A 13,543-nucleotide genomic window follows, 5' to 3' on the forward strand; every position below is an offset into this window, starting at 1 on the left:
TTTGATAGTAACAACACCTTTACTGCATTGTCCAGCCAAGGACACAAACACAACACGTCTTAAGAAAAGCGCCAGGCAATACCTACTCACTACAACTACTACCTACAGCAAAATTAACCCCCTCAGTCATTTTGGTCGTCATCCCAGTCTTTCTTCCCAGTGGGAGGCTTGGGCCCACCAGCCGGTTTGGCCATGATGATCTGCAACAAAAAACAAGAATATGCTTAGAAACTCAAGCTTTAGGAGGAAGAAAGACGTTTCTAGTGGCCTGGCTGAAGACTGCGCAACCATCTAGCGATGAGCCATGGGTTCACAGTGCACATGAAGTTCAGACCCTCGTCAGCACTCAGCAGGGCGTTCCCTGCTTTCCTCATTACCCCAACAAAACCCACATTGGTTAGGAAAGGCATTCATTCCCTCCAAAACGTGCAGGCCAACACCCACGGAGCCGAGAGAGACTGGAACGCACCACCAGCACGAACTAATCCACATGGCACCCGATTTGCTATTTATACACGAGTGTTGTCTTGCCACCATCTTTATCACAATTTCCTTGAGGTGTAGGAACTTTAGGTCCACCTGCTAGTTTTGCCATTAGAATCTGAAGAGGTTAATCTTGGGAGAAGCAAGTGAGGTGGAGACTAGCAACCTGAACACAGGGACCACCAGTTGGTGGTGGTTACAGGAATACAAATTGCAGCTCAGTACAAAGAAACCCCTTCCCCCTCACAAGAGGACCAGAAATACAGCTGGGGTTTTGTGTAGTCGATTTAAAAAAAAAATATATATATATATATATTTTATTGACTTTTTACAGAGAGGAAGAGGGGGATAGAGTTAGAAACATTGATGAATCATCAATCAGCTGCCTCTTGCACACCCACTACTGGGGATGTGCCTGCAACTAAGGTACATGCCCTTGACTGGAATCGAACCCAGGACCTTTCAGTCTGCAGGCTGATGCTCTATCCACTGAGCCAAACCGGTTTTGGCTTGTGTAGATTTATTAGTTGGGTGTGTTTATATTGATGTATTGGGTAGTTTTCGTTGAAAATATGTAATTTCTAGTTTTAAAATATAGCAGAAGCCTAAGGAAATGCTTATTCTAAAAGTTACCATGTGGCTAAGAATTAAAACTATCAAAAGTAAAAGGGAAAGGCAATGGGAGCAGATTGGCTGCAGTCGCTGAGTGCCTCGGGCACAAAGGTGCTTTTGGGTCTTGGGTTTCAACGGGAGCCTGGGCTTTGTTAGTTTACTGTTGTCTGCCTGGTCTGCACTTGGGAAAACAGGTACCCAGCAGCCATCTGACCACACTCACGAATTTGTGTTGCTGCTGTGAGTTTGTACCTAATTTTGCACAGCATATATTCTGGGATGGGACTTGGAAATCCAGTTTTAAGTGTTGGATAATGTAGGAGGGATGGATTGATCTTTGTCAAAAAACAGTCCACAAATCAGCATCACCTAAAACATGTTAAAAATTCAAATTTTGGGGCCCATCCCAAACTCACTGAATCAATAAATCTGGAAGGAGGCCCTGCAATGTGTTTTAAAGAAGCCCAGAAAGTTTGAGAACTAGTCTAGGTATTTTAAAAAAAATCAAGCTACACTTAAGATTCTGAAATTATAATTGATCCCTTTAGTTCAATCTGAACTTACCTTCAGTTTGTAAAGTGGTATTCTAAGAATTTAAGATTCATGGTTCTTATGGAAGCTTCTGAAAAGAGGTGTGAGGGAGTGGTATTGTGCTTTAAACAGAAGCCAAACATTCCTTAGTATAAATTTGTGAGGTAATAACTGTTTCTAGTTTTGAGATTCAGAAATTATGAATTACAGTGTTCTGAGGAAACCCAACTAATTTAATTTTAGACTCCCCAAATTAATTTCAGCCCTGAACTATCACCTCTTCTCCCTTTTTTCCAAACAAATCCTTCTATATAATAAAAGGCTAATATGCAAATTGACTGAACTGCAAAGGACTGGGTGTGCACTGACCACCAGGGGGCAGACGCCCAACGCAGGAGCTGCGCCCTGGTGGTCAGTGTCCTCCCACAGGGTGAACACCACTCAGCCAGAAGCTGGGCTGGCGGCTGGAGAGCAGTGGCCCACCTCTGCGGCTGTGCCAAGGATGTCCCACTGCAGCTCAGGCCGGCTCCCTGTCAGTCGGACACCCCGAGGGCTCCCAGACCGAGAAAGGGCACAGGCTGGGCAGAGGGACCCCTCACCCCGAGTGCACGAGGGTTGTGCCCGAGGCCCCTAGTCCTTTAATGATGCTAGATGGCGGTTCCTGGGGAACGCTGGGCTGCACGTGGTAGATGAAGCACAGGCTTCTGGTGTGTGCTCTCCAGTCACCAGGGAGCTGGGCAGGTGAACTGTTCACACCCCTCCTGCCGCTGGAGTGGTTCTCAGGTGCACCGCTAGCAATTTCAGTGTGAACTTAGTGTTTATGCATTAGCGTGGTGTAACTGTCACTTAATGGACGTATGCTGTGCTCCCACAAATTACAACTTTCTATTAAGTACTTATAGATATTTCATTGCTTAGAATCACTTCTAAAATTTTTTAGAAAAATGAACTTCATTAAGTTTACTAGAAAACACCTTGAGAAATTATGAATTTGAGTTTGTCTCTGAATCTAGTCATTATCCACAATTTTTTTAAATGCAGAGAAATACTATTTTTAATAGCTTTAAAATCTACATGTAATTTGTTGCAGCAGAAAAGTTAAGCATCCATTTCCTACCGCCTCATGAATTCCCTACAAGCGGTGACCTGCAGTGTCTGCCCTCTGTCCTGCCTCATTCCTCACTAATGTCGCCCCAAACTTCCTCTCCATGCTGTTTTACAAAGGGCCTGAAAACGAGGACTATAAATCCAATCGGTCTGACTCATTCCAGTTTAAGAATAAAGACACCGGCCCAGCCAGCAAGGCTCAGTGGCTGAGTATTGATCTATGAACCAGATGGTCACAGTTCGATTCCCGGGGAAGGCATATACTCGGATTGAGAGCTCAATTCCCAGTTGGGAGCATGCAGGAGGCAACCGATTGATTTTTTCTCATCATTAATGTTTCTATTGCTCTTTCCCTTCCTCTCTCTAAAATCAATAAAAACACATTTGAGGGGGAAAAATAAAGAATAAAGATGTTGGTGCTGGCCCTCCTACACCCATCAGGCGAAGATGAGACCACACCTTTGAGCAGAATGAGAACTGTGCTCGGCCTAGTTCCATGAAAACAGTACTGAGCCCATGAACATTAGTTTTTCTGAAGATCAAACCTCCCTCCCCTCACCTGGTCCACTCTGAGCACAGTGACGGCGGCGTTGGTAGCCAGTTTGATGGCCCAGTACTTCCCTAGGTACGTGTCCAGGACACCAGCCTCCAGCATGTCCTTCACAGCAGGGACTTCAGCCTGTTGGCAGAGCAGTTCTCACTCTAGATTCTTTTATGTGGAAATGTGTAAAGGATAAAAGTGCTACCCTACACACCCTACAAAAGATTATTAATAAAATAGGAACACTAAATTCTCATTCCTTTTCTTACACAAGTATTTCTACTTTTAGGTTTTGCATTCACAAAATAAAGTTCAGTGTTTTTTCCAAATACCTCAATATCTAATCCAACGTTTTTATTTCCTTCCTGATGTACTGCATAGAGTTTGGAGATGACTTCGTTGGCTTTAACCCCCGAGTTCTCCGACAGTGCCCGGGGAATAGCTTCAAACGCCTCCGCGAACTTCTTGATGGCGTACTGTTCCAGCCCAGGACACGTCTGCGGCAGAAACAAGCTCGTCAGTGGATTTGTTACGTCGCAGGAGGAAGCCACTGCCCCAAGAGCGGTACCTCTCCGTAGGACGTGATCTGCTTGGCTAACTCGATTTCTGTTGCTCCACCTCCAGGCACAAGACGTTTATCCTGTGACACGCAGAAACAGCCAGTGAGCCAGAGCTGTTTTCTGGGCTCCCCCACGACTTGCCGGTCAGGACTGGCTCCTCACTCTGAGCACAGCTGTCACCAGCTGCGAGCTCTGGGCGCCAGGCACGGGAGGAGGGAGAAGGCACTAACGGGAGCAGGTCACCAGTGCAGACCGAGCGCCAAGAGCTGTGCCTGTGCTGGAACAGCTCCCGGACCTCAGGCAGCAGGGCCCTGCTTCCCACCAGCCGCCCACGGGAAGGCCTCCCGACGCTTAGGAGTGTGCACTGCGCCTGAGCCCTGCAGAGCGCGCTACCTCCAGACGCCTCGGTACTGACCCTGGTGAGAACTTTGAAAGTGTTCACAGCGTCGTCCACCGCCCTCTCCACGTCATCCATCAGGTTGTCTGTGGAGCCTCGGAGCACGATGGTGGAGATGGCCCCGTCCTCTTTTTCTGTGGACCAAGGGCAGACGTGTGGGGACGAGTCCAGGGCACCAACACCCATGCTGCCGACACCTGCACCCTCCCCACCTACCATGCTTGAAGACCACCACCTGGGTGTCCCCCACTTCCGAGAGGGAAACACTGTCACAATGCCCCATCTCCTCAGCCACAGGAGGAGTCTGTAAGAAAGCGACCGTTGTAACAACAGTAACCAATAGGCTCGGCCGTTTGTTAATGTGTCCAAAATGCATACCAGCCTAGGCAGAGCCGTAGCACCAACGGTCTTACACAGCCGCCGGAGGTCCCACTTTGAGTTCAGCCTTAAAAACAAAACCCAAAAACAAAGACCTTAATAGAAGCCTTGATTCCAACAGGGAGGAAAAAATGCAGAGGTTCAGCAGGAAACTGTACCCTGGTCCCCATGCCACACATTTCTGACCCGAAGATTCAAGCTCAGAAAAGGTTAGGATTGCATGGTGAGCCCAGGGGTGTGTGTGTGTGTGTGTGTGTGTGTGTGTGTGTGTGTGCATGGTGAGCCCAGGGTGTGTGTGTGTGTATGTGTGTGTGACACACATTATTCTAGAACGGGGAGCTTCAAATCCCCGTCAACGTTGAGGGGTCAGTGTAAAGCACGAGGGTACGTAGAAAAGGTCTGCTTTCTTGTGGCAGCCACATTTGAGGGAAGAGAGCGGGGGCTGACCTGCTCATTAGATCACGTGCAAGAAGGGGGCAGGGAGAGGGCCTGTCCAGTGCCTCATGCCGACCCCACTCTGGTGACTGTGCGGGCCTCTGCCGGAACGCCTTCCCTCCCTCTCTTCAAACGACGCCCCAAGACTGTTAGTTCTTTAGCTCTTTGATCTAATGCCTTACGCTTCCCTTTTGGACAGTTGTCAGGTGTGCTGGACGAGTTTAGTGTCTTATCGTCACAGGCGGACAGAGGAAGGGCCTCACCTCACCAGCATGACGTTGTATTTGTTTGCATAATGGAGAGCCATGTCTGCCACCTTGCCGCCCGTGACGACGACATTCGCCCCGGTGTCAGCGATGGCTCTGACCTGGGCGTCCATCAGGTTTTCTTCCCCCTTGCTGAAGTTCATCAGCTCCTCGGCAGTCTTTATCAGCACTGTTCCCTAGCAACGCAAGCAGGAACTCTCTTTAAAACAATTTCACTGCTTAGATGTTCAGTCATAAGAGAGCATTCTACTGAAGAAATAAAGATTTGGGAAGCACATAAAAATACACGTGAAGATATTATGAAGCAGAATATGAAATCTTTACAACAGACACCCAGCTTGTTCCCCGACTCCCCTGTTCCAAACGGATGCCTGCCCTCTAACAGGCACCTTGGCAGAAAGGCTGGAAACGCCTCACGTTCTGTTGGGCAAGGGTCTGGCATCGGACTTTGACGAACAGTCACCGATGTAACAATGGAGTTCTTCCACTACATCAACAATCATCTGCCCAGTGCAAAATGATAGGCTTCACTGTGCCAAGCAGACAGTTTTATAAAAAAGTGAACTGATGGCCACTTCCCCACCCAGACCTGTTGCACTTCTGAACCTATCAACTCGGATTCCAACTATCCAGGAGGAAGTCAGCAGTGACCCATAAACGTCACACCTGACCTGCACGTGGTTAGGAAAACACACCCGTCCATTGGAATCACATCAGCATGTTTTTAAGAGCCAGAGGAGCCCAGCGCCACCTTAAAGCATCAACGGACAGCACGCAGCACGGGGACTCCCTGGTGGGCACCTGCTGCTGAGTGTGACTTCTAGAGGCCAAGGGCCATCTCAATCACAACAGAAACCACACTCCTGTGTAGACTCAGCTCAATACTCAGTGTTGGAGTTAATTTTCAGATAGAAGCCCGGCTCTAAAATCAGACGTGATCTGTGGTTTCCAATAAGCACACAGTCGTCACTGGTGAAGAGCAAACCGCCCAGAATACAGGACCCAGGCGCCTGCGAGGGCAGCCCCCGCTCTCCCGGCACTGGTACCTTGGTCTCGGTTATCATGCCGTCGAAGGGACACGAGTACACGGCTATCTTAGCGTCTTTGACAGAGGTCACATCCCCTTCCGCTTCTTTCTTGAAAACCATGCCATGCAGGACCGAAGAGGAACAGATGCCTGAGCCCTGAGGAGCAACATCAAAGCCATCCATGAACTCACCTGCATCTGGGCTGTGCTGCCTCTGCAGTGACCAACACACCCTCTTTGACCTGTGACATAGACAGCAGTCTGGCTAATGGGGATGGGTGGGAAGGAGCCACTGATATGGGGGAGGGGAGAGGGCCTTCAGTTCAATAGGAGGAGCCAAAGACAGAAAACGGTTCTCATCCATCCATCATCCACCTACCCATCCACCCACCACTGTCCACCCCACCCCCAGTACTGGGGCAGAATAGAGAACAAGTTTCGTTTCAGATCTCCCAAGCTCACCACTTAATAGGCAGGGGAGAGTGCATGAGGGAGTCAGAAAACAGCATGTGCACATTCACACACACAGCGGGCATGTGTGCTTGGGTCGGCAAAACTTCCGCTACATCAACAATCATATGGCAACACGCAAAACCACCAATTCTGATTTTAATGTGCCAAGCAGGCATTTTTATAAAAAATACATGCTTATTTCATGCCAACATTAAAGTTATTATTGCAGAGCAAAGGACAACTTCCACCCCACTCAAAACTGCCTAAGCTTGCGGCTCTGACGCAGCACATGGAAAGAATATGAAGATCAGTGTTTTGTTGCGCTCGCTCTCACCCTTCAAGCAGTCATGGAAGAATGACAGCTGTAGCCCTAACCAATATGGCTCAGTGAATAGAGTGTCAGCCTATGGACAAAGGTCCTAGGTTCGATTCTAGTCAAGGGCATGTACCTTGGTTGTATGCTCCTCCCCAGCCTGGGCCATGGTTAGGGTGTGTGCAGGAGGCAACCAATTAACAAATTTCTCTCACATCAATGTTTGTCTTTCCCTCTCCCTTCCACTCTCTCTCAAAATCAATGGGAAAATATCCTCGGGTGAGGATTAAGATAAATAGTTAAGTGCCAAAACCCAAGGCAAGGCTTAGGTGTAGATTAACACAATTTCCCCCACTAAACAAATAACTTATCTAGGTATGTCAAAGGCATTTTCTAAACTTACCAGAATCTTACAAACTCTGATGTTATCCACGTTGAAATGGCCCGACTCGGGAAAGATGGACACTGTTGAGAGAGAGGACGCATCAGGAGCTGCATGTGGGACAGCAGAGGAAGGACCGCTGTCCCATCAGACAAGGATTTGGATCTGTACTCACCACAGGCCTGGGCGATGAGCTTGGCCAGAAAGGCTTCGTTACCATACTGCTTGCTCATGATGGATGTGTGGAGGAGAGACGCCACTTCATCAACATCTCGGAGATTTTTTGCAGAACAACAAACCAAACTAGGAAGAATCTCGTGGGCTTTCCTGCAGGCTATTTCGTATCCTTCGATGACCTTACATGTGAAATGCAAAAACGGTTCTTATTATAGTGACCCAATGAACATGCACATTTTCAATATACAATAGCAAAGCACACGTCCAGAAGGACATCTATGGCAGAGCCTAGGAGCTAGGACAGCCGTGGGCGAGAGGCCACATATTAGCAACAAGTGCCTGAGGCCTCACCTTCTCCTAAATGGAATGGGGTGTAAGATTAGCCTCCCGGACAGGCTCCGGTGCGGAAGAGGCTCCAGGACTGATCTGTGCTGGGCTGCAGGGCAGGCCGCAGCACTGCAGAAGGAAGGCTCACGCTGCTGGGCTGTGAGGATGGCTCCTTGAAGCAGTGGGGGTGTGCGTGCATGAGCACACATACACTAACCAAGACACTGAAATGACAACTTGCCTCGGAGACCGACAGGCCAATCCTCAGGAGCTCCTCAGCCAGCTCCAGCAGAGCGCCGGCAAACACCAGCACGAAGTTGGTGCCGTCTCCCACCTCTTGCTCTTGCATGTGCGAGGCCATCACGATCATCTTAGCAGCAGGATGCTGCACCTGGTGGAGGGAGTGAGTTTAACAGCAAGTTAAGACACCTGATCTTTAAAGCAACACAGCCATTCATTCCCATTTCTTCTTCACCAGTCAACTCCCATCTCCCACCTCCCAGTAATCCCCTGCACAGATGGACGGTGTGGTCACAGGGGACAACCAGGCACCCGCGTCCCGGGTCCCATGTGGTCACTGTGCACGGGAACGACCTCAAAGCCCGTCCGCTCTTCGCCTACAGCCGCCAGCACGTCCATCTCCACACACCAGGCCAGAGATCATTGTATGTTCACTAAACTAAAAACACAGTAACGCCCACCACTGACTCAGGCCTTTAAAAAAAGCTGTATGAGAGCCAAGTAGGTCTGGTTTAAGTGGGATGTGAGTCTCTCTTTCTGGGTTTATTCTTATTATAAGGGAATCAATTGTGACTTGAAAAAGGGAATAGAAAATGTTTCTTCCAAAAAAGTACACCAAGATTTAAGTGTTTTCCCCTTAGGATTCAGATGCTTTTTTAGAAACAAAAAGGGGTACCAAGTGGTGGCGAGAAGATGAAGCAATCAGTACCATGATCACATCATGAGGACTGTACTCCCACAACTGCACGACTGCGAGAACAGCACAGCCAAGACCCTCACAACGACAGGTCCCTCCGGCATCTCCTTTTGTTCAGTACGTTCAGAACGTATTGTTATTTAGCAAGTGAGAGAAATGTTAACTCTCCTGTAGGGTTCATTTAAAAGGACTGAGTCATGCGGCTTTAAGAGCCAAGTTCAGGAACCCGGCGGAGGGTCCCCCAGCCTCTGGGACAGGCGGTGACAAGGGACGGTGCTCAAGTGCTGACTGTCCCGAGAACCTGCAGGCGCTCCTCTGCTGCACTCTGCGTCAGAACGGCGCTGCTTCATTGTCAGAGCCAAACAAGTGGCTTTTCTCCAAGCCACCACTGAGCACAGCTGTCCCTGCCTTTAAGCCACACCAGAGCCACACACACTTCAGAACAGACAACAGATCCATCTGAGTGATTAGCAAACATCCTTTTTGTTGTTGTCAACCCTCACCTGGGAACATTTCCCCATTTATTTAAAATTGAAAAACAAATGTTTTCACTGATTTCAGAAGGAGGAAGGGAAATATCCATGATGAGAGAGAAGCACTGATTGATTGGCTGCTTTCTGCACACCCCTTACTGGAGATCAAGCCTGAAAAACCAGCATGTGTCCTGACCAGGAATTGAATGCTGACCCCTGGATTCACAGGCTGACGCTCAACCACTGAGCACACCAGCTGGCCTCCACTGATTTGGAGAGCGTGGAAGGGAGGGGGGGAGAGAGAAACACTGGTTGGTTGCCTTCCACATGTGCCCTGACCAGGGATGGGGATGAGCCTGCAACCAAGACAGTGCTTCTGACCAGAACTGAACCCAGGACCCTTCAGTCTGCAGGCCGATGCTCTGCCCACTGATCAACCCAGCCAGGCCTGATGGGCTGCCTTCCAAAAGCACCCGACGGGAACAAACATTCTGGAGCACAGGACGATGTCCAACCAACCGGAGTGGGCCGGGCCGGGCCGGCCAGGGCTGAGATAGTTTCTTCCAGGTTCTTGGCTTTTCAAAAGAAGGAACTTACTTCTAGCTCTCTTAGAATGGTCGCAGCATCATTTGTCACAAACAGCTTCTCCAGGTGGTTGATAACCATTTTGTTCATCCCTCAAAGGTAAGTTAGAAAACAAGTCCATTACCATTCAGATCCTTCTCCCAACACCCAGGAGACTCATTAAAACCTGTTCCCGTGCATTTCTTAACCTGGAAGAACCCACCCTCTCCAGCTCCCCATACACACCAGGTCACGCCACCCCCTTGCACGTCCCCAGTTCACTTGGGACAATACCAATCTCCTATTCGGTCGATAAACATAAGCCTGCACTGACTAGATCCCATGGCTGGCAGGAGGAGGGGATCTGCTCCCTAAGCCAGTCTGCTGGGCGATGCGGGCACTTGTAACGACGGCCGTGAGCTCCTGTCCGTAGTCAGAGCTCCAGTTCCTTCGTGCTCCCCAGAGAACAGAAAGGAACGTTTGGCTCCTACTTTCCTAAAGGTGACCTGAGCTGCTGACTGACACTGGGAACCTGACCGGTGTGGCTCATCGGGTCAGAGGCATCGTCAAAGCCGCCTTTAGGCCGCTCTCCAGCGAACGGAGGAGCCGTGGAGTCTGCACGCTCCTAAAGCAGTACGTGAGCTTACCGTTGGGCCCATACGCCGTGCGAGTGGTCTGGGCGAGCTCCTTGCAGGCCTGGATGTTCCTGTACACGGCCTCTTCCAACCCGGAGAAGTGCTGTGAACAGACCTTCTGATTAGAACGAGAGGCGGACTGGTCCTTCCCAGAGAACAGCGGGTCCCGTGACAACACCGCCCTCCGGACCCTCCCGACCACCAGGAGCCGCAGGCTGAGAGCGCGCACGCTGCCTGGTGTTCACGACAACGCAGTCCCCACTCGTGTAAGGGGTGGAACACGGCCTTTAGGGGCCTGGCCTGTTCTCCACCTCTCTCTGCAGGGAAGGCCCACGAGCTCCTTCAGGAGGGAGCACCGTCCTGACCAGCCGTGGGGAGTGGAGGGAGCGATTTCTGTCGGGGCCTGAGCTCAGCGAGGCCAGCAGCTCAGGGTCCCTGGGAAGTCCCATGAGTGGCCCTGCCGGCGTGCTCAGGGCCTGGAGGGCAGGTTCCCAATGCCCCTCAACCCTCTGCCCCCACCGACTGGCTCCCCAGTCCTGCACAGAACACAGGAACCCTGCTTCACTCGGATGCTCTGCACTTGGGGGTGACTGTGGCCTCAGCCTCACCTTCGTTAGGGCTGCTTCCCCGGCACAGCAGCCCAGGGAGCCACCTTGCGGAGCTCAGCCAGTGCCCCTCTCCCGCCCCACGGGGCCAGTCCCTGCACACAGTCTGGCAGCACCGACTCCGTCCCGGTGAGGCTGCCGTAATGTCCGCAAGAGGAACCGTGACCCAGGCAATGCCAACCCCGACCTGACCTGCCGCTGTCTTCAACCTCCTCTTCTGCGCCCTCCTTCCTCCACCTGCTCTCACCTCTGACCCCGAACCAGGCCCCCTCCTCCTCAGGGACAAGGCCTTCGGAGCGCCATCTCCTTCCTCCCGGTTCTCCGTGGCCTCACCCCACTTCCAGGGTCTGGGCCCTCGGGCCCCCTCCGGCCTGTCACCGGGGCCCTGTCCACCGCCGGGTCTGCCATCACCGAGCTCCCTCCCCTCCTGGTCTGAACCTGTGATCCCCGCCTCCGGCCATGGCTTCCCCCGCGTGTCCATCAGTGGCCGTCACGCTGTCCCGACCGTGCGTCCTGCCTGCAAGAAGCTCGCCCCCCGAAATGGAACCTCGCTGCCCGGTTCCGTAACCGACCACAGGAGGCCGGGGGCAAGGAGCAAGGCCACGGCGGGCAGCCAGAGCCGGCGGCCGGCGGAGCGCGGACAGTAGGAAGCGATGCCCGGACGGCACTCCGCTCCGGCCGCAAAGCCGCGTGGGCCGGGCCGGGCCGGGGCCCAGGTCCCGCGGGCGGGCGCACAGCTCAGGGCCGCTGCGGCCCGACCCCCATCGGAGGGGCCCGGACCACGTGGCCGAGGCCCGCCGGCCCCCGCCCCGCCGCCGGCCCGGGGGGCGGGGACGGCGCGCGGCGGGACGCGAACCAGGGTCGCGGGGGGACGGAGGCGCCACGGCCGGACGCGCCCCCGCCCCGGGCACCGCCCTTTCTAGAACCTTCTCTCCCTCCGACCGCGGGACCCAGAGCAGCCGTCCTCCCCGCCGCGGCCGCCACGCCCGCCCGCTGCCCGGCGGCGCCCCCACCTTCGCTCCCTCCTTGAGCATCTGCGCGAAGCCCGGGGCTTTGGGGACGTGGAGCGCCATCGCTGCGCCGCGGAAGCCGTTCACGCGCCGACCCGGAGAAGCGAGGGCCGCACAGCCTCCTGGGAACGCCGCGCCGCCTCGGGCCCCGCCTTCTCTCGGGATGCCCCGCCCCTCCCGCCGCTGGCGGCGGCCTCGCGAGAGGGAGCAGTTCCCGCGCCCAGGCCGTGCTGACGATCCCCGAGCAGGTCGATCGACACGGCCGGGCGCGGGTGCACCTGCGGCCTTCGGGTCCGCGCACGTGCAGGCCCCCAGGCGTGGCGTTCGCTCCCCACGGTTCCGGCTCCGCGGGCGCGGCGTGCGGGCCGTCGCGTTTCCTGTTTCCGGGCGGAGGCCGTGGCTGCCCCTCAGGTTAATTCGCACGCTATGCTCCGGAGCCGCCGACTGGGTCGGGGCAGGTCCCTTTCCGCCCAGGTGCCCGGCCTGCGCTGCGGGTGTGGTTCGGCGTGTGAGCGTCTGACCCCGCGGTGCCCGCGCGGGGGCAGGAGGGGCGGGCTGGTCCCCGGAGCATTTCCCGCTTCGCTGCCCCGGGGCGCGGCTCGGGGCGGCTGAGGCTCCGGCTCTGGGCCCCGAGTGGTGCGTTCTTGGTCGCGGGCCCGGTGCCCCGGTGCCCCGCACAGAGGCTGTGGCTCCTGGCCGGTTCTGTGCGCTGGGATCGGTCCCTGGACGCGGCCGCAGAGCTGGCTTCCCCACCCCGTGTAGGTGTCTGAGCCTGTGATCCCTGGTATGAGAACTTTCTCTCCCTCTCCCTTCCTTTCTGTAAACAAAACCAATAAGTTATATATGTATTTTTTAAAAACCACGTTCTGCTCTGCCCGATGGTGGCTCAATGGCTGGGCGTGGACCGAGGAGGTCAGGGCACACGCCCGGTGGCGACCTCCAGAGCGGGGCGGGCGGGCATGAGGCAGCCGATTCACTATTCTCATCCATGTCTCTCCCTCTCCCTTCTGCTCTGAAATCAATAAAATATATTTTTAATGTTTATATTATTTTTATTTTTTAATTAAATTATTATCCGTGTACATATTTTAACATTGCCCCCCCTCCATATATACCCTCGCTCCCCAGAGTTTTGTGTCCATTGGTTGTACTTATATGCATGTATATAAGTCCTTCAGTTGATCTCTTATCTCTCCCAGATCTCCCTAAAATATTTTTAAACAAACAAAACTCTGCTTATAAACCCAGATGGTTTCTGTTTCCTACCCGAAATGCCGATTGAGGGTTGTGAGAAAGGTAAAAACAGTCCCGGCCAGAACTCCGCTTTAAC

General features: G+C 53.1%; 1 protein-coding gene across 1 annotated transcript; it reads right to left on the reverse strand.

Annotated features, from left to right (window-relative positions):
- CCT8 (chaperonin containing TCP1 subunit 8) lies at positions 1 to 12,373 on the reverse strand. The gene is made up of 15 exons (XM_036432684.2): positions 12,217 to 12,373; positions 10,611 to 10,701; positions 9,997 to 10,076; positions 8,231 to 8,380; positions 7,661 to 7,841; positions 7,507 to 7,568; positions 6,357 to 6,494; positions 5,308 to 5,486; positions 4,610 to 4,676; positions 4,448 to 4,535; positions 4,250 to 4,365; positions 3,843 to 3,914; positions 3,607 to 3,771; positions 3,293 to 3,412; positions 1 to 200 (listed from the first exon to the last, which is right to left on the reverse strand). The coding sequence occupies exons 1-15, from the start codon at positions 12,274 to 12,276 to the stop codon at positions 123 to 125; spliced, it is 1,647 nt and encodes a 548-aa protein (XP_036288577.1). The 5' UTR covers positions 12,277 to 12,373; the 3' UTR covers positions 1 to 122.
- Between the last annotated feature and the right edge of the window lie 1,170 nt (positions 12,374 to 13,543).

The sequence above is a fragment of the Pipistrellus kuhlii genome, unplaced genomic scaffold (genome assembly GCF_014108245.1).
Source record: "Pipistrellus kuhlii isolate mPipKuh1 unplaced genomic scaffold, mPipKuh1.p scaffold_m20_p_115, whole genome shotgun sequence".
Classification (NCBI taxonomy): domain Eukaryota; kingdom Metazoa; phylum Chordata; class Mammalia; order Chiroptera; family Vespertilionidae; genus Pipistrellus; species Pipistrellus kuhlii.